This window comes from Sus scrofa, chromosome 14, assembly GCF_000003025.6.
Source record: "Sus scrofa isolate TJ Tabasco breed Duroc chromosome 14, Sscrofa11.1, whole genome shotgun sequence".
NCBI lineage: Eukaryota > Metazoa > Chordata > Mammalia > Artiodactyla > Suidae > Sus > Sus scrofa.
This window is the reverse complement of record NC_010456.5, coordinates 71,910,947-71,931,043: the sequence shown is the minus strand read 5'-3', so window position 1 is coordinate 71,931,043 and position 20,097 is coordinate 71,910,947. Positions and strand designations below refer to the sequence as shown.

Below are 20,097 nucleotides of genomic sequence, written 5' to 3'. Positions count from 1 at the left end.
CAAACCAGAAAATCCGAGGTCACAGAAATGAAAAGAATATTTCATCCGGCCTGTCTGAAAGACCCCTTCTCCTTCAAGAATTTGGCTTTGCTACTTGGTCCACTGCTATCAAAGCCAGAAATGGATTTTCTTCACTCATTCCTGCAGGTCAAAGGAGATGAAACAGGTGTAGGTGGCTTTGCAAATGGGCTCTTCTTTTGCTCTTAAGGGAAGGAAAAATGGGGGTGGGTAGATGTAACACACAGAATTGGACGCATGGAGGGAAGAAGCCAAGGTTTGACCTCACCGGCCTCGGATGTGGACACATCGTTTCTGAGCAGATGATGCGCAACATGGAGTGCCTCATACTCCTTACCCCTGGGGACTACAATAAATGTTTTCTATTTACTGCTCCTCTCCTCAAACAGACGAGGAGGAGGATTTATGGACTAAGACAGAGAAGGGTTCTTTGGTAGGAGTCAAAATTTAGGGCTGGAACAACTGGTGACTTGTCAACAGCACACCATCAAATGGTCCTCACAACTCCACATAAATGCAGACACAACCAGGCTGTTCCAGGGAGGTGACGCCCACCTGAGTGTAGTGGTGGGTGACAGAGACCACTCAGCGGTGTAATGGTTTAACTTCTCAAATGAGACGCTGTTTCACTCAAGCAAAAACCTTCTGTCTGTCTCCTAACAAACGGGCTCTCTGAAAAGACTGGAAAGGAGGAATTCTATTTAGCTAATGGGATGAGATCGGTCCAGAGTGCCACTTGCTATTTATTGATTTATTTATTTTTGCTTTTTAGGGCCACATCTGAGGCACATGGAAGTTTCTCAAGCTAGGGGTCCAATGGGAGCTGTAGCCACCGGCCTACACCACAGCCACAGCAACACAGGATCCCAGCCGCATCTGAGGCCTACACCACAGCTCACAGCAACACCAGATCCTTAACCCACTAAGCGAGGCCAGGGATTGAACCTGAAACCTCATGGTTCCTAGTTGGATGTTTCTGCTGTGCCACGAGGGGAAATCTTAGTTATTTCTTTTTCCCTAGCAGTTAATGACCCCAAAACTTCCCCTACGCCCTTGAACCAAGACCACCACACCACACAGAACAGCACGGTATGAAAACCACGGCCCGTTGTCCACTCCAAGTCTACAATTAAAAAAAAAAAAAAAAAAAAAAAAAAAAAAAGGCAGCAGCCAATTCACAATGGGTAGATTCTGGCCAGCCCCTAGTGTACCCTTCCTAAGCGCCCCCCTGGAGCCGAGATAGAGCCCCTGTCTCCTGACTCCACAGGCCTCAAACCTCTCTCCTTTGGAGTTCCCGTCGTGGCGCAGTGGTTAACGAATCCGACTAGGAACCATGAGGTTGCGGGTTCGGTCCCTGCCCTTGCTCAGTGGGTTAATGATCCGGCGTTGCCGTGAGCTGTGGTGTAGGTTGCAGACGTGGCTCGGATCCCGCGTTGCTGTGGCCCTGGTGTAGGCCAGCGGCTACAGCTCCAATTCGACCCCTAGCCTGGGAACCTCCATATGCCGTGGGAAGCGGCCCTGAAAAGGCAAAAGGACAAAAAATAAATAAATAAATAATAAAAAACAAAACAAAACAAAAACCTCTCTCCTTAGACATCACTTTTCCAAGTAGAAAGTTCTTCCGAACAGAAACCTGTGCACTCCACTGGCAGAAAGAGTTCCCGTCGTTGTGCAGTGGTTCCCGTCGTTGTGCAGTGGTTAACGAATCCGACTAGGAACCATGAGGTTGCGGGTTCAATCCCTGCCCTTGCTCAGTGGGTTAACCATCCAGCGTTGCCGTGAGCTGTGGCGTAGGTCGCAGACGCTGCTCGGATCCCGCGTTGCTGTGGCTCTGGCGTAGGCTGGCAGCTACAGCTCCGATTGGACCCCTAGCCTGGGAACCTCCATATGCCGCGGGAGCGGCCCAAGAAATGGCAAAAAGACCAAAAAAAAAAAAGACAACAAAAAACAAACAAAACAAAAAAGAGCTGAATGGAGACATCCTGCAGATGGCCCAGGGCAGTTCCCAGACATACCTTGCGGGCCCGAAGTTTGTGTCCCAACAGGAGGGAAAGTCTTAGGAAGTAGCCCTTCAATCTGTCCTCCCAACCCCTCACCCCCACCACCCTCACAGCCGGATCCCGCTCCCTGAAGTGGACCCCTCGGCTGCACGCGCCCCCGCGGCCATGGCTCTATCCCCGCAACTCGCGCGGGGGGCCCTCCCCTCCGGGCCCCGCACTCACCCACCGCCCGGATGCGGAAGCCGCGTGGCGGGCGCAGCGCCCGGCGGCACCAGGCTTCGCGAAGCACCTGCAGGCTGGCGGGAGGCGCGTGCACCAGCAGCACCCCGCGCCTCAGCCAGCCCTGGAAGGCCAGCCGCGAGGCGGCGCGCGCCAGCCGCAAGTTCCAGAAGCAGCGCGCGTTGGCGCGCCGAAAGGCGCGGAATACTGAGCGGCCGCCCGGCTCCTCCGCGCCCCCCGCAGCCTCTTGCGCCTCCAGCCTGCAAAGCACCAGGGCCAGCGAACCCGGCGTCAGTTGCACCGGCCCGGCCATGCTGCCTCGGCGGCCGGGGCCCGCAGCCTAGCGCACTGCTACGCGCCGCAGCGGCCGGCGGGAGGGATCGGCTTACTGCGTAAGGCGGCTGCTGCCGGGGGAACCGGGCTCCAGGGGGCGGGGTCGAGGTGCGCGGCTGGCCGGGGGTGGGGCGGGACGCGCGGCCTGGGGACGGCCACTGCTCTCATCCGCGAATCGCCCAGTAGGGTTTCCAGGTGCTGAGTTCCCAGGTGGTTCTCCACACCCCAGCCAGAGCTCTGCCCGCGCAGTACCCACTCCTCCAGCTCTCCGCAGCGCGGAACTTTTCGTCCCCGTGAAAGGCCCGCACCGGGTTTTTTCCAAGCCCAAGGCGTGCGGAGCTGCCTCCAACTGTGGTGCGAGGGTCATGGCCAGAGTTCCTTAGAGCCGAGAGGACAGAGATGGCCGCTGTCGCATTGGCTTTGGGATCTCCCCCAGTAAAAGAGGCCTCGAGGGACAGACTCGCTCTGATCGAGGCTGGGAGTCAAGAGACCCAAGTTTGAGTCTCCGTCTGCTTCTGTTCAGTTTACACATATTACTTCCTCTCTCCAATCTGAGTTTACTGCCTTGTAAAATGAGTTGGGACCTTTTCCATAATTTTCTGGGGTTCTAGGGTCTGATCCCGCTCCTGGGATGTCCCATAGATTGAACGTGGTAAGGGGCAGAAAGTCATCCAAAGGCGCAACCCGGATTGGCTGACGAGGCGCCGTGGTGAAATCCTGCGATTCAGCCCTGGGTTGGGTTGGATATTCCGAAAGGAATCCCCAGGAGTGAAGGGAGAGGAACTTGTGACCTGTCACAATCAGACTCTAGCCAACGCCTCTGAACAACGAGGGGGCAATTCAGATGCTGAAGAACAGAAAGGCTAGAGCCCTGAGCGTGGCAATGGGTGGGAGCTCCTCCAGGAAAGAACAGGGAAAGGAGAGGAATGGAAATACAATCAGCACAATAAGGGAGCAAAGGTGCTTGGCAAGACCTGGGCAATCATTCCAGATTCCGAATCTCTCAGTTAATCAGCCGTCAATAACAACTGCAATAATTTGAGATCTGTACCCTGCCCCTGGTGGATCATTATCACGGTTAATGATAGGTGATGTTGTTAATAACCATCGCTCACACTTATTTTTTTTTTTTTTTTTTTTGGTTTTGTCTTTTTGCCATTTCTTGGGCCGCTCCCGCGGCATATGGAGGTTCCCCGGCTAGGGGTCTAATCGGAGCTGTAGCCACTGGCCTACGCCAGAGCCACAGCAACGTGGGATCTGAGCCACATTTGTGACCTACGCCACAGCTCACGGCAACGCCGGATACTTAACCCACTGAGCAAGGGCAGGGATCGAACCCACAACCTCATGGTTCCTAGTCGGATTCGTTAACCACTGCGCCAGGACAGGAACTCCTTTTTTTTTTTTTTTTTTTTTTTTTTTTTTGGTTTTGGCTCACACTTATTGAACACCATATGGGGGGGCTTAATTGCACAGCTCAGTGTTAGCTACTATTAGTATCTCTATTTTTATTTTATTTTGCAGATGAAGAAACTGAAGTGAGATTAGATTGAGAAGTATTTCCCATGTAAATCAACTAAAATAAAATGAAAGAAATTTTTAAGTATTTCCTGGTTACACAGATGGTAAGGAATGGAGTCAGACAAATGCCAAAGCAGGGTTCTCTATGACAAATAAGTCTGACACAAGATTCAATTCAAGTAAGTATGCAAACCTGAGACAACCCTCTCACATCTGAATTCTGGGATATGGGTGGATGAATGGATAGACGGATAAATATAGCAGAGAGGCCAAATGAATTAAATGTTCCCCTCTGTATGGCCTATATAGGGAGAGCCAAGCTCCCCCTATCATGATGGATTTCTCTCCATCATGGCACTTGCCTTGCAGAATCAAGGATGACTTTCCTGCATTCCCCAACCAGAGGAACTATGATTTTTATCCCCACATCTCTAGCAGCTACTGCAGCATCTTTTCCATAATAATCATGATGATAATTCTCACTTATTCTCAGCTCACTCTGCACCTAGAACTATATATATATGTGTGTATATATTTGTTCTTTTGTCTTTTTGGGGCTGCAACTGCAGCATATGGAGATTCTCAGGGCAGGGGTTGAATAGGGGCTTACAGCTGCTGGCCTACACCACAGCTCACAGCAATGCTGGATCCTTAACCCATTGAGCAAGGCCAAGGATCAAACCCGCATCCTCACAGATACTAGTCCGGATTGTTAACCAGTGAGCCACTAGGGAACTCCTAGAACTATATTAAGAGTTCTACATGTGTGGTCTAATTTTATCCTCAAATTAACTGTCTGAAAAGGGTAATATTATTGAGGCCCATCTTCCACAAGAAAAAATCTCTTTTGAGGCAGCATACTCATGGGGACAGAGTTAATAGATGGTAAAACAGAGAGCCCACACACCTGGCTAGAGGGAGGGAGAGCCATCATAGGACCTGTGGCCAGGTATGAAAAATCCTGATCTTAATTCTCTGTCCCAAGAACCTGAACTGGAAATACACCATCAGGCCCTTCCTAGCAGGGTTTGTCCTGCAAGGATGCTAGCAGGTAGACCCATGGCCTGAAATTATGAGGTAGAACTGTCTTAACCTGTGACAACTTTGTTCAGATGTTCAAAATTTCCTTGATTTTATTTAAGCTAGTCCAATTCACAAAAGAAAGGAGAAAGAATTTTTTTAATTTCAACTATAGTCAACAAGTCATGGAGTTCCTGTTGTGGTGCAGAGGAAACAATCCGACTAGGAACCATGAGGTTGTAGGTTCAGTCCCTGGCCTCACTCAGTGGGTTAAGGATCCGGCGTTGCCATGAGCTGTGGTGTAGGTCGCAGAAGCGGCTCGGGTCTGGTGTTGCTGTGGCTCTGGCGTAGGCTGGCAGCAACAGCTCTGATTAGACCCCTAGCCTGGGAACCTCCATATGCCACAGGTGCGGCCCTTAAAAAAAAAAAAAAGTCACTTTTTTTCCCAAAGGTTCAACTACCATCCAAATATTTCCAAACTCTTACAAAATAGAACATATCTTAAAAGTTACATGGAAAACTGTAGGCCTCCAACTGGAATGGCCTGTATTATTCAGGAAAACTAGAGAATGAACTTCTCTAGGACATTCCATCTTTGGGATCTCTGCAAATGAGACACAAACAGTTTAGAATTCCTATTTTTTTATTCTCCACTTAAAGAGGCACAGAGTAGTCAAACTAAAAACTACAGTCTCAAGAAAGAGGGGTTTTTTTTTGTTCGTTTTTTGCTTTTTTTTTTTTTTTTTTTTTTTTTTTGTCTTTTTGCCTTTTCTGGGGCTGCTCCTGCAGCATACGGAAGTTCCCAGGCTAGGGGTCTAATTGGAGCTGCAGCTGCCAGTCTACACCATAGCCATAGCAACGTGGGATCCGAGCTGCATCTGCGACCTACACCACAGCTCACGGCAATGCCAGATCCTTAACCCACTGAGCGAGGCCAGGGATTGAAACCGCAACCTCATGGTTCCTAGTCGGATTCGCTAACCACTGAGCCTCGACTGGAACTCCAAGATGGAGGTTTTTTATTTTTGTTTTGTTTTGTTTTTCCCACACCCATGGCATGTGGAAGTTCCCAGGCCAGGGACCAAACCCATTCTTCAGTAGCAGCCTGTGCTGCCGCTGAGGCAACACCACACCCTTAACCAGCTGTACCTCGTGGCAATTTCCAGGATTTTTTTTTTTAATTATTTATTTTCAGTGGACTCTTTGCCTGGGAAAGGACAAAGTAATTCTAACGCTATGTACAAATCCAAACAGCATGCTGTGAAGTCATTAAAAACATCGAGATAGTAGTTCCCGTTGTGGCTTAGCAGGTTAAGAACCTGACCACTATCCATGAGGATGCAGGTTTGATCCCTGGCCTCGCTCAGTGTGTTAAGGATCCAGCATTTTGCTGTGGCTGTGGCATAGGCCAGTGGCTGCACCTCTGATTCAACTCCTAGCCCGGGAACTTCCATATGCCGCAGGTGCAGCCCTAAAAAGACATACGAACACACAAAAAAAGATTGAGACGAAACTTTCTGTACTAAAACAAGACAATATCCCAGATATATATTTTAAGTAAAAAAGAAAACTACATAGTAAGGCTAGAATAAGGTAGGGGAGGAAGGAAGGGAGATAATAGGCACATATATTCACAAGTGCCTGGAAAATCTGGAAGGGTACGTAAGATGCTGGTGATAACAGAGGTTACCTCCAGAGAGAGGAACAAAGGACAGGGTAGAAGGGAGGCTTATTTTTCACTGTGTTTACTATGTGCAAATATTTGTTCAAAAATGTCTATCAGGACATCAAGAGATTAGCTCTAGTCATTTTGAGACATAGGATAGCTCTGTAGTTTATTTCCTCCAGAGTAAATAATTGCCAACAATTTATTTCAATTTTCTCCTCTCCTATTTCCAGATGATCCCTCTCTTGTTCACCTTATCAGGTCTGAAATTCCTACGCAGACAATCTCAACTTAGAAAAGACTGTCTCCAAAGTCACTGTTAAGAGCACATGTATGGTTTCTCCCATTATTACATTTTTGTGAAGATTTCTTTAGTTCATCCAATTTGCCGTTGACTCCAAAATTGCAGTGGCCTTTCATGGGACAAGACACAGGAACTGTAAGGAGCTTTTGGACTTCAAGACCACTGAGAAAGGAGTTCCCATTGTAGCTCAGGAGTAATGAACCCAGCTAGTACCCATAAGGATGCAGGTTCGATCCCTGGCCTCACTCAGTGGGTTAAGGATCCGGCACTGCTGAGAGCTGTGATATAAGTTGCAGGCAAGGCTCATATCCCAAGTTGCTGTGGCTAGGGTATAGGCCTGCAGCTGCAGCTCCCAATTCGACCCCTAGCCTAGGAACTTCATATGCCACAGGTGCAGCCCTAAAAAGAAAAAAAAAAAAAGACCACTGAGAAAGATTAAGATGGCTTGTCCTAGAGACAAGGGAACGGGAAGCTGGTGCCTTCGACTGAATTGAGGGAGGGTCACGACTGGCAGATACCTCTCCCAAGAGATCCCCCATATGGAGAGAAACTTGCAGATACTTTTGGAGTCTAAACTCCAGAGCATCAGCCTTGAGAACAGAAGAGGCAACAGAAGACCATTGTGGGGCCCTCTCTGAACCCACACAGAGCTTGTGAACTTGGTGGTCAGTGGACGTGGAGGAGCAGCCCTTGACTGTGTGGCAGAGGGTACCAAGGTAACTGTAATGGGCACCCCGAGAAAAAAGACCAGGCCCCTTTTCCCCATTTTCTGGGTATCGCGTAAACCCCCAAGGTTTTTTTGTTTTGTTTTGTTTTTGGCAATTCCAAGGAGTGGACTTCTCAAAACACGGTGAGACTTTTTTGGCCAACTCTGGCAAATGGAACTTGGAGTTTGACTTTATTTCATTTAGAAAACTGGAACTGAAGGGGGGAAATTCATTCTTGCCACACTGTAATTGCTGGGGAAGATACACTGGATGATGTGATGCTCTCATCTGGCTGGCACCTGTCCTAAAGAGAGCATTCAGTGCCCTTCACACCCAGTCTCCAGCCTGTCTTTCCAGCTTTCTCTCCATTTCCAGCCTTCCTTTCTTCCTCCAGTCCACACCAAGGATCTTATGCTTCCGCTCTTCAAAATTATGCATCTTCCCAAACACGCCCCCACATCTTTGTTCACACTGTTCCCTCTGCCTAGTTCTTTCCCCTTTCCACTAGGCGGTATCCTACAAAGGCCAGCTCGTAAAACCTGTGACACATCCAGGAAGATTCAATCTGTTCTTGGAACACATCGTTAACCCTCTTATACATGTGTTAAAGGCTATAATACTTAGTTACCTGTCTCATCAGGCAACCTGCGATTCCTTGAGGGCCAGGCTCCTACATGATTCATCTCTCTAAGCCAGCGTGTAGCCCAGTACCTGGGTCAGAGATTCGTTCTGTCGGAATCAAATCTAATTTTATGAGTGCTTGGTCCAGGATAACCCTGCTTTTCTTGCTTCTTGCTAACCTGGTGTCACCATACACACATGCATCTCTGGGCATCAATGCTCAGGGCGAAGCCTCAAGGAACAGGCACACAGGCTTCACACACCCAGGCATCTGGAGGTCAGTGGTGTCTCTGGCGTCTAAGACACACGTTGGATGCAGCAGGTTAAAGATCCCTTTTATCACTACAATGGCTTGGGTCACTGCTATGGTTTGATCCCTGGCCCGGCAACTTCCGTATGTCATCTTCGTGGCCAAAAAAAAAAGGAAAGAAAATCAAGACTTGACACTCAGGCTGATTTAGAAAGCATTTCATATCTGGTTTCTCTTTATTATGACCATTTGTGCTTCTACAGCGTATTTCTTACATTTATCAGAAAAAAACGAAAGGCGAAACAATAACAACAACCAAACAATAACAACAACAAGGCCCTGGAGACTGTTTCTATTTCTCAAAGGGAAATGTGAGTCTTTCCTAAGCAACTGTGTTTATTTAAAGGACAGAGAAAAGGAGGTGGGGGCAGGGAAAGGACTTTTAATGTCATTTCTTCTTGTCTGAGGTTTTGGGGGTGGGTTTTGTTTTCTTTTTCTTTTTTTGGTTTTTGTCTTTTTTTTTTTTTTTTTTTTTTTTTTGGACTGCACCCACAGGATATGGAAGTTCCCAGGCTAAATGTCGAACTGGAGCTGTAGCTGCTGGCCTCCGACACAGCCACAGCAACACTGGATCAGAGCGTCATCTGTGACCTATGCCACAGGTCATGGGCAACATCAGATCCTTAAACCACTGATCAAGGCCAGGGATTGAACCCCCATCCTCATGGATCCTGCTTGGGATTGTTAACTGCTGAGCCACGCTGGGAACTCCTATTTTTCTTTTCTTTTTTTTTTTTTCTATAATGTCATTTCTTTTTTAAGAAAAAACATTACCGTCTTTATTCTAGTTGCCTAACATAGAGATTGGACCACATCTGTAAAATGCGAGTAAAAATAATTGGCTGACCTGAAGGATTTCTTAGGGCCCCTCCAACTTCATAATTCTACAGCTCAGCTTTCACGCCCAGCAGCAGGAACCCTAATGCGGTTTCAATAATCATTGAGGAGTTCCCGTCGTGGCGCAGTGGTTAACGAATCCGACTAGGAACCATGAGGTTGCGGGTTCGGTCCCTGCCCTTGCTCAGTGGGTTAACGATCCGGCGTTGCCGTGAGCTGTGGTGTAGGTTGCAGACGCGGCTCGGATCCCGCGTTGCTGTGGCTCTGGCGTAGGCCGGTGGCTACAGCTCCGATTCAACCCCTAGCCTGGGAACCTCCATATGCCGCGGGAGCGGCCCAAGAAATAGCAACAACAACAAAAGACAAAAAAGACAAAAAAAAATAAAATAAAATAAAATAAAAATAATCATTGAACCCAGTGAGGTCCTAACGGATGCAAAAATCAGAGCCTGAGAGCCAGATAGCTCCAAAGCGGATTCCGATTTTTCTTTAAACATATCGCTTTATCTTCTCAATGGCAAGAGGCCAAAAAAAGAAATAAATATTGGAGGGGAAATCTCCTTAGCTTAGAACACTAAAGGGCTTGGGATATCAAAAAAACCCATGATTCTGATGTGAGAAATGATGTAAAAAATTATTCTGACACTTGTTAAAATGGTAAGAAAGAGTTTGTTCAAGAATATTGTGGCCTAGGAGTTCCTGTCGTAGCGCAGTGGTTAACGAATCCGACTAGGAACCATGAGGTTGCGGGCTCAATCCCTGGCCTTGCTCAGTGGGTTAAGGATCTGCCGTTGCCGTGAGCTGTGGTGTAGGTCGCAGACGTGGCTCGGATCCCGCGTTGCTGTGGCTCTGGCGTAGGACAGTGGCTACAGCTCCAATTGGACCCCTAGCCTGGGAACCTCCATATGCCGCGAAGCGCCCCAAGAAATGGCAAAAAGACCAAAAAAAAAAAAAATATTGTGGCCCGGCCGGTTAAGGATTGGGCATTGTAACTACACTGCAGTGGCTTGGGTCGCTGCTCTGGCACCAGTTTGATCGCTGTCCTGGTGCATACCTCAGGCACAGCCCAAAAAAAAGAGCCCAGAAGAACCTGACTTTAGGAGTTCCCATTGTGGTCAGTGGAAACAAATCCAACTAGTAACCATAAGGATTCAGGCTTCGATCCCTGGCCTCACTCAGTGGGTTAAGAATCTAGCATTGCCATGAGCTGTGGTGTAGGTGACAGATGTGGCTTGGATCCTGTGTGGCTGTCTTAGGCCGGCAGCTGTAGCTCTGATTAGACCCCTAGCCTGAGAATCTCCATATGCTGCGGGTGCGGCCCTAAAAAGAAAAAAAAAGAAGAAGAACCTGACTTTATAAAGTTTGGTCAAGGAAAGTCTTTGTCAGGGGCCAGTACAAACTTCCCGTTGTTCAGCCCTCCCTACTTCGTTAAAGGACTTAACATCCATACAGCATTTAAAATACTCTATAATCAATCCTATTCTTGTAAACTTCCATTCCAGGGGATTACTGGAATAATTATCATTATGTTAACAAAAATTATTTTGAGATTAGTGGGATTACAAGCAATTTTTATTTCTTTCTTTGAGCTCTCTATACTTTCCAAGTATTCTGTAATTAAAAAGAGGCCCTAATAATGTTTGAGTTAAAGGAAGTAAAGGCAGCTGGCTCTTCTGCACTGGGGCCATCAAAGGCAATAAGCTTTCTAACCAAAATGAACAGACTCCATCACTCCACCTCTCCATTAAATGTGGGGTCAGGGGGCAGGTCTCTGAGCTGGAAAAGATTACTTCTGGCAAGAAAGCTGGAGCAGCATCCTGTCAAGAAGGCATGCAACTAAGTGCCCCGTGGCCAGAGCACGTCAGCAAAATTTCTATTATTTGAAATGTGGAAAATCTGATTGATTAGTTCTCTGACATCAAAAAATAAAGTATGTGAGCTCCTGTCGTGGCTCAGTGGTTAACGAATCTGACTAGGAACCATGAGGTCACGGGTTCGATCCCTGGCCTCTCTCAGTGGGTTAAGGATCCGGCATTGCCATGAGCTGTGGTGTAGGTCACAGATGTGGCTCAAATCCTGTGGTGCAGGCTGGAAACTACAGCTCAGATTTGACCCCTAGCCTGGGACCCTCCATATGCCGTGGTTGTGGCCCTAGAAAAAAGACAAATAAATAAAGTATGGAGGCCTAAGGCAAGATGCCAAATCCAGTTTCAGGATTTTATTTTATTTTTCACTTTTGATTTTATTTATTTATTTATTTATTTATTTTGCTTTGTAGGGCTACACCCGTGACATATGGAGATTCCCAGGCTAGGGATTGAATTAGAGCTGTAGCTGCCATCCTGCACCACAGCCACAGCAACATGTGACCCCGGACCAACTGCGTGAGGCCAGGGATCAAACTCACATCCTCATGGATACTAGTTGGCTTCATTTCCATTGTGCCACAATGAGAACTCCTTATTTTTCACTTTTGACCATTCCTGTAGCATTTGGAAGATCTCAGGCCAGGGATTGAACTCGCACCACAGCAGCAACCCAAGGTACAACAGTGAAAAATGCCAGATCCTTAACCCACTGAGCTACTAGAAAATTCCAGTTTCAGGATTTTCAAGGAGAAATGACTTTTCTTCAGTTCTATTACAGCAGAGGGTGTAAAGCTGGGCCTTATACCCACTCTTTACATGCACATCCGAGCAAAAATAAGTTGGCTCCATTCCTGGTGCCCAGATCTCAAAGGACCTCTTGTTTCCAGGGAAACCCCTGTCTTCTAGGTACAAATCTGTGTTCTCGCTTCCTTATGGGGGAAGGGGAGGAAAATGCTAAGGCATCTCTCACACACGGAAATCATCATGAATTGGGAAACAAACTGTTGCTGTCCCCTTCTGACAGTCTACCTGTTAACCAGTTGTTGAAAAAATAAACCTCCACCTTTAATAATGTTTATCATTGTGTTGAATAAGTTGTTTGGTGGGAGTTCTCTTGTGTTACAGAGGGTTAAGGATCCGACATTGTCACTGCAGCAGCTTGGGTCGCTGCTATGGCTGGGGCTTGATCCCTGGCCCAGGAAATTCTGCATGTTGTGGCTACAGCCACAAAAACAAACTGTTTAGTGATATTCTTTTCCACTCTTCAATAAAATTGATTAGTACCCTCAGTCATTACCTCTTACAATAAGGTACATCTAGATAGCAGAGTGCTTGTCAAATATACTTGCCAATAGGACACAAAAACATTAATATTTTTAAATAATACCTTTTTTTTTTTTTTTAGGGCTGCACCTAGGGCATATAGAAGTTCCCAGCTAGGGGTCAAATCAGAGCTATACCTGCCAGCCTACGCCACAGCCACAGCAACTTGGGATCTGAACCACGAATGCGACCTACACCACAGCCATGGCAACGCCGGATCCCCAACCTGCATCCTCATGGATACTAGTAGGATTCATATCTTCTGCACCATGACAGGAACTCCCTAAATGTTGTCTTTGAAGGAGAGAAATGTCTTTTTTCCAATTAACTCTGGTATTGTATTCTCTTTGCCCACCAATTAAAAAAAATACAAACGACCCCCACCAAAAAAATAACAGGAGAGGACCACTGGAACATTAGAAAGAAGTGATATGAAGCTTCAGTGTCAGGAGGCTACAGATTCTGGTCTATCAGAGTTGCGACATTGTTCCTCATATGAGGAGCAAGATTCACACTCACAGGAGGGATATTAAGATTTGTATCCTTTAAGTAAATTAATTTCCATTTCTCACATATAATGTTGCTTGGGTTGACTTCTGCTCCTATGATAGAATCAGGAAATCTAATATTGTAGCTAGAAGGAACAGTTTCATCTGTTCCTGTTCTTCCCCATTCTGTCAAAACATACTTTGAGGAGTTCCCATTGTGGCTCAGGGGTAACAGATCTGACTAGTATCCATGAGGATGTGGATTTGATGCCTAGCTGTGGTGTAGGTCAGAGACGAGGTGTGGCTCAGATATGGTTGCTGTGGCTGTGGTGTAGGCTGGCAGTTGCAGGTCTGATTCCATCCCTAGCCTGGGAACTTCCATATGCCGCAGGTGTATAAAACAACATGCCCTAAAACAAACAAAAACCCCACCAAGGAGTTCCCATTGTGGTGCATTAGAAACGAATCCAACTAGGAACTAGGGTTTCAGGTTTGATCCCTGGCCTTCCTCAGTGGGTTAAGGATCCAGTGTTGCCATGAGTTGTGGTGTAGGTCGCAGACGCGGCTCAGATCTGGCGTTGCTGTGGCTGTGGTGTAGGCCAGCAGCTGTAGCTCCGATTTGACCCCTAGCCTTAGGTGCGCCCTAAAAAGAAAAAACAAGCAAAAAAAAAAAAACACAACAACAACAAAAAATACTTCATAGGGAAACAGAAGGCCACAGAAATTAAAGAAGTGCCCAGGGTCTCAGGGCTACTTAGTAGGGAGCCAGGAATGGAAGTTAGGGAGATTTCCAGCCCTAGGTCTAGAGCAGAGACAGGCAAACCAAGGATGGTGAGCCAAATCCAGCCTGCCTCATGTTTCAGTGTGGCCTACAAGCTAATAATGATCTTTACATTTTTAAATAATTGGAGAAATATATCAAAAGAAAAATGACATTTCTTGACATGTGAAAACTACATGAAATTCACATTTCAGTGTTCACAAATTTTTACTGGAACACTGGCACATTCTTTCATGTATGTATTATTCTCTTCGGCTGCTCTTGTCAGCAGAGTTGAGCAGTTGCAACAGAGACTGTATGGTCTGCAAAGCCTAAAATATTTCCTCTCTGGTCCTTTACACAAAAAGTGTGCAGAATTCTTGTCGTGTCAAGGCTGCTCTACAGAACAGGGCCAAAGATAGGGAAAGGATTCTTACTGCACAAATGGTAGGTTTTCTGGGCCTCCTGGTTCAACTCAGTTGCATCGTGTGTTGGATGCTTCTGGAGAGGGGAGACCTGGCAGCTGCATTATGCATCCTCTGGCCAACATGCTGAGCTGAGGTGGGGGTGGGAGTTAGTTTTTCTTCTCACTGCCCATTCAGTCAGGAGCCTCTCAGCTAACCCTGTCAGCAGGGAGACCAATTAGTGCCAATTTCTATGTGAAAGGCGTTTCCTTAAGGCAGAACTGAGATCACCACCTCATTTCACACAAGCAATTCAGGGTCACAGGGTTAACCTGGTTTGCTTCAAACTAGAGCTTAAAAAATAAAAGGCAGCCCTCTCACCAATCCCTAGAGCTCTCTAGACTCCTTAGGAAAAAGCGTCTAAGAATTCACCTCATTTACCACAAGGGGACCTAACACTTCGGGGATAAACATCCGACAGCCCTGGCAAATTTAATATCCCACCACAAGATGACCCTCAGATTTCCCACAGATGTTTATGGCCAAACTTTATTAGAGCCATATGTAGTAATCAGCTTCCTTGGAATTTAAGAGCACCAGGCCCTCCACTTCAGAGTTCTGAATTTTTTAGGAAATCCAAGATCCACTTCCAAGGGCCAATGAGTTCTCAAAACACATTTCTTACAAGTGAAAATATTTTTTTATAGGCAACTTTATTTATACTAGATTGCCTAAAAAAAATCACTGTAAATAAACTTTTATGTACATATTGCAATTTTTTTTTAGGGCCACACCCATGGCATATGGAGGTTTCCAGGCTAGGGGTCAAATTGGAGATCTAGCCACTGGCCTATACCACGGCCACAGCCACACCAGATCTGAGCCATGTCTGCAAACAACACCATAGCTCACGGCAACGCTGGACCCTTAACCCACTGAGCAAGGCCAGGGATTGAACTTGGGTCCTCATAGATCCTAGTCAGATTTGTTTGCCCTCAGCCACGACGGGAACTCTGTAAATATTTTAATAAGATGAACAGAGCTTACTTCTTAAACCTTTGGTGGATCATTTCTCTTTTTTTTGGCCATACCTGCAGCATGTGGAAGTTCCTGGGCTACGGATCAAACCCAAGCCACAGCAGTGACCTGGGCCACTGTAGTGACAACACCAGATCCTTAAGGTGGACCATTTCTTAAAAGAAATACAACTTTTTTTTTGAGAGTGTGTATTTTGTTATTCAAAAGAATTCATAACTTTAAAATACTGAGGTGCTACTCACCTAATATAAATTGGTTATTCTAAATAAATCAAAATTATTTATTCTAAAATGAACAATTTAGAAATTCCCATGGCTGTGGTGTGAGTTTGATCCCTGACTCAGGTATTCCTCTATGCTACTGCTGCAGCCAAAAATATAAAATAAATAAACAGATAAAATGAATGATATAATGGCAATCAGAACATTAACAATGTCATAATTTTTTAATGTTAGTGTAGCCTTTTCACATCTGCCGAAAATTTCATTCATATTTTGAAGATTAAGAGGGTACATAACCATAGTATCCATGTTCCTTGCATGAATTTGAAGCCAAGAATTATTTTTGAAACCAGGAAACTGTCCCTCTTGGACATTCAAATTGCCAAATGGTGATGAGAAGTAAATCACACTAGTGAAAAATAGGAAAAGGAAATTCTTTTCAATTGATTACAATCAGTCAGAAAGGAGATTTACTAGGTTTTCCAGGTTGTAGGTATTTTGGTGGGGGGGGCATTAACCTCTCCCAATCTTCACCCAAACCACACACTTTTTTAGAATGCCCTCTGTTATTTTTGAAAAAATGATACATTTCATTATTAAAAATTCAAATACCATACAAAAAAGAAAAAAAAAATCACTTGAAATTCTGTGACCCAAAAATGATCATCTTTAGCAAGGTGAACCTTTTTCTTTTTTTTTTTTTTGTCTTCTTAGGGCCTCACCTGAGGCATATGGAGGTTCCCAGGCTAGGGGTCAAATTGGAGCTGTAGCTGCCAACCTACTCCATAGCCACAGCAATGCAGGATCTGAACCACATCTGTGACCTACACCACAGCTCATGGCAACCCAGATCCTTAACCCACGGAGCAAGACCAGGTATTGAACCCATATTCTAATGGATGCTAGTTGGGTTCGTTAACCTCTGAGCCATGATGGGAACTCCCAAGGTGAACTTTTTGTTTTGTTTTGTTTTTTTAGGGCCACACCCACAGCATATGGAAGTTCCCAGGCTAGCGGTCGAATCAAGCTACAGCCGCTGGCCTACACCACAGCTCACAGCAACGCCAGATCCCACTGAGCAAGAGCAGGGATCAAACCTGCATCCTCATGGATACTAGTCAGATTAGTTTCTGCTACGCCACAATGGGAACTCCCTTTTTTTTCCCCCCTTCCTGGACACATCTTTGGCATAGGGAAGTTCCAGGGCCAGGGATCAAATCTGCACCCCAGCAGCGACCCAAGCCATAGCAGTGATCCCAGATTCTTAACCCACTGAGCCACTAAGCAACTCCAAGGTGAACATTTTTCTAAGTAAACAGAAATAATTTTGGAAAAATGGAATCATATTACATATCATATTTTAAATTAAAAATATTAGCTGGGGAGCTCCTGTTGGGGCACAGCGGGATCAGTGAGGATGAGGGTTAGATCCCTGGCCTCACTCACTGGGTTAAGGATCTGGAGTTGCCTCAAGCTGTTGTATAGGTCGAAGACACAGCTCAGATCCCGAGTTTCTCTGGTTGTGGTATAGCCCAGCAGCTGTAGCTCCAATTTGAACCCTATCCTGGGAACATCCATATGCTGCAGGTTCGGCCCTAAAAAGAAAAAAAAAAAAATTAGACAAGGATCTCCTGTTGTGGTACATTGGAAATGAACCCAACCTGTATCCATGAGGACTTCCTTGCTCAGTGGGTCAAGGATCCGGTGTTGCTGTGGCTGTGGTGTAGGTCAGCAGCTGCAGCTCGTTTGACCCCTCGCTTGTGAACTTCTGTATGCCATGGGTGTGGCCCTAAAAAGCAAATAAATAAATAAATAAATAAATCATTAGTTTCAGGAAGATAGACTAGGCATACTTTCCCATATACTTTCCATTTAACAGTAACTAAAAAACCTTGGAGATATATGTATATATTGTTATGTATATCTCCCAAGACACAGATTTATAATGGCAGATGGTTGGCTAGGGACCTTGGACCCAAGAACATCACCACAGTTGTGAGCTCCTTAGGGTTTCTTTTTGCTTCATATACTCCAGGCTGGATACTACTAAAGCCAGCCACTTGGAAATAGCAATGGGCAATGGACACAGACGAAATCCACACCTCAAGAAAAGCCAACTTTCTCTAGCTAAAGGACCAAGAAAGGGGCAGCCTAGCAAGACAGAAACTTTTACATAGTAACCATTCTACTCCAGCCAAACATCACAGAAAAAAATTGTGGTCTATCACCCTACCAGAAAATTGGAAAGCCTAGACTTCCACACTTGCCAAGCTATAACGAGGTATCCCAACTAACTCCAACCCCCAAAAGTGATGACAAAGGAGGTCTCTTGTGGCGCAGTGGGTTAAGGATCCGCCATTGTCACCACAGCGGCTCAGGTCACTGCTGTGGCACATGTTTGATCCCTGGCCCAGGAACTTCCAAATGCTGTAGAGGCAGCAAAAAAGAAAAAAACAAAGTGGTGATAAAGAAAGTGTGGCCAGGAGTTCCTGTCGTGGCGAAGTGGTTAACGAATCCGACTAGGAACCATGAGGTTGCAGGCTCGGTCCCTGGCCTCGCTCAGTGGGTTAAGGATCTGGTGTTGCCGTGAGCTGTGGTGTAGGTTGCAGACACGGCTCGGATCCCGGGTTGCTATGGCTCTGGTGTAGGCCGGTGGCTACAGCTCCAATTAGACCCCTAGCCTGGGAATCTCCATATGCCGCAGGGGCGGCCCTAGAAAAGGTGAAAAGACAGGAAGACAGGAAGGAAGGAAGGAAGGAAGGAAGGGAAGGAAGGAAGGAAGAAAGAAAGAAAGAGTGGCCTGCCTACCCAAAGCCCTGCAGTTTCAGTGGAGACCACAGGAGGAGCCTGGACTTCTACCCCTACCAGGTAGTGCTGAGTGTCCTCCCCTCTCTGCTGGGGTGGTGTCAGAGGTAGCCAGGTAGAGAGGGAGGACTTCCACCATAGCTCAGCAGTTACAAGACCACCCTGCCCACAGGGTCAGTGGAGGCCACACGGGAAAGCAGCAGTAAGATGACCTTCCACTTTCAAGCCTAGTGGAGAGCCTGAAAGCCCATCCCCACCCAGAAGCTACAACAACTCCCCCTCATCTGCACCCCATTGTCAAAGGAGCCAGATTAGGAATCCTGGACTTTCACACTGATTTGGTGGTAATAAGATAACATTCCTCTCTACCCAATGGAGAGGTGTCAGGGTTTTGAATGGTGTCTGCTGAAATAAGCAAATAAGATTTAGTCTTTAGTCTTTTTTTTTTGGTCTCACCCATGGCATGTGGAAGTTCCCAGGTCAGGGATCAAACCCCAGCCACAGCAGCTGCCCGAGCCACTGCAGTGACAATGCTGGATCCTAACCCATTGTGCCACATGAGAACTTCAAGATCTAGTCTTATAATACCAAAATGTTTGGGTTTTGCTCATAGGCAACTTATACTAAGAAACAAGATGATCTCAAAGTGACTGGGGACACCAACACAGAGATGATGCAGATGTTAGAATTATTTGGCAAGGACTTTAAAGCAGCCATTATAAAATTGGTTCAATTAACAAGCATGTGGGAGTTCCTGTCGTGGCTCAGTGGTTAACGAATCTGACTAGGAACCATGAGGTTTCGGGTTCAATCCCTGCCCTTGCTCAGTGGGTTATGGATTCGGCGTTGCCATGAGCTGTGGTGTAGGTTGCAGACGTGGCTCAGATCCAGAGTTGCTGTGGCTGTGGTGTAGGCCAGCGGCTGCAGCTGCGATTAGACCCCTATCCTGGGAACCTCCATATGCCGTGGGATCGGCCCTAGAAAAGGCAAAAAGACAAAAAGAAAAAGAAAAAAAAAGAACAAGCTTGTCACTGCAGCAGTTCGGGTTGATGCTGTGATGAAGGTTTGACCCCTGGCTTGGGAACTTCTGCATGCCACCAGTGTGGCAAAAATAAATAAATAAAAATTTTATAAAAGGAACCAAATAGAAATACTAGAATTTAAAAATATAACAAAGAGATATCTACACTTCCAAGTTCATAGCAGCATTATCTATAATAGCCAAGACATGGAAACAACTTTAGTGTCCACTGATGTGTGAATGGGTAAGGAAATTTTGGTGTATATATAGATATAGATAATAGATCATTTTCAGCCATAAAAAAGGAAATTCTGTCACTTGCAACAACAAGGATGGATTTTGAGGGCCTTATGTTTTGTGAAATAAGCTAGAAAAAGATAAATACTCTATGATCTCACTTATTTGTGGAATCTAAAAAACAAACAAACAAAACCCCCCAAACCAAAACCAAAGTCATAGAAAAAGATCGGATTTGTAGTTATCAGAGGTGGGGAGGTAAATGGGGAGGAAACTGGATGAAGGTAGTCAAATGGTACAAACTTCCAGTTATAAGATGAAGAGAGTCATGCATCCCAATGTTTACAACAGCACAATTTACAATAGCCAAGGCAGT

General features: G+C 46.0%; 1 protein-coding gene and 1 long non-coding RNA gene across 2 annotated transcripts in view; one reads left to right on the top strand and one right to left on the bottom strand.

Moving 5' to 3' along the window:
* The window catches only part of STOX1 (storkhead box 1), a 57,853-nt gene extending 54,196 nt beyond the window's left edge, over window positions 1–3,657 (bottom strand). The window contains exon 1 of the mRNA XM_001928627.5: window positions 2,241–3,657. Within this exon, the coding sequence (XP_001928662.2) occupies window positions 2,241–2,550 (310 nt within the window). The 5' untranslated portion in view covers window positions 2,551–3,657. The remainder of the gene's footprint in view (window positions 1–2,240) is intronic.
* LOC106508088 lies at window positions 2,542–9,165 on the top strand. The gene is made up of 3 exons (XR_001304645.2): window positions 2,542–2,629; window positions 4,095–4,270; window positions 7,011–9,165. It is a non-coding gene; the product is annotated as an uncharacterized LOC106508088 (long non-coding RNA).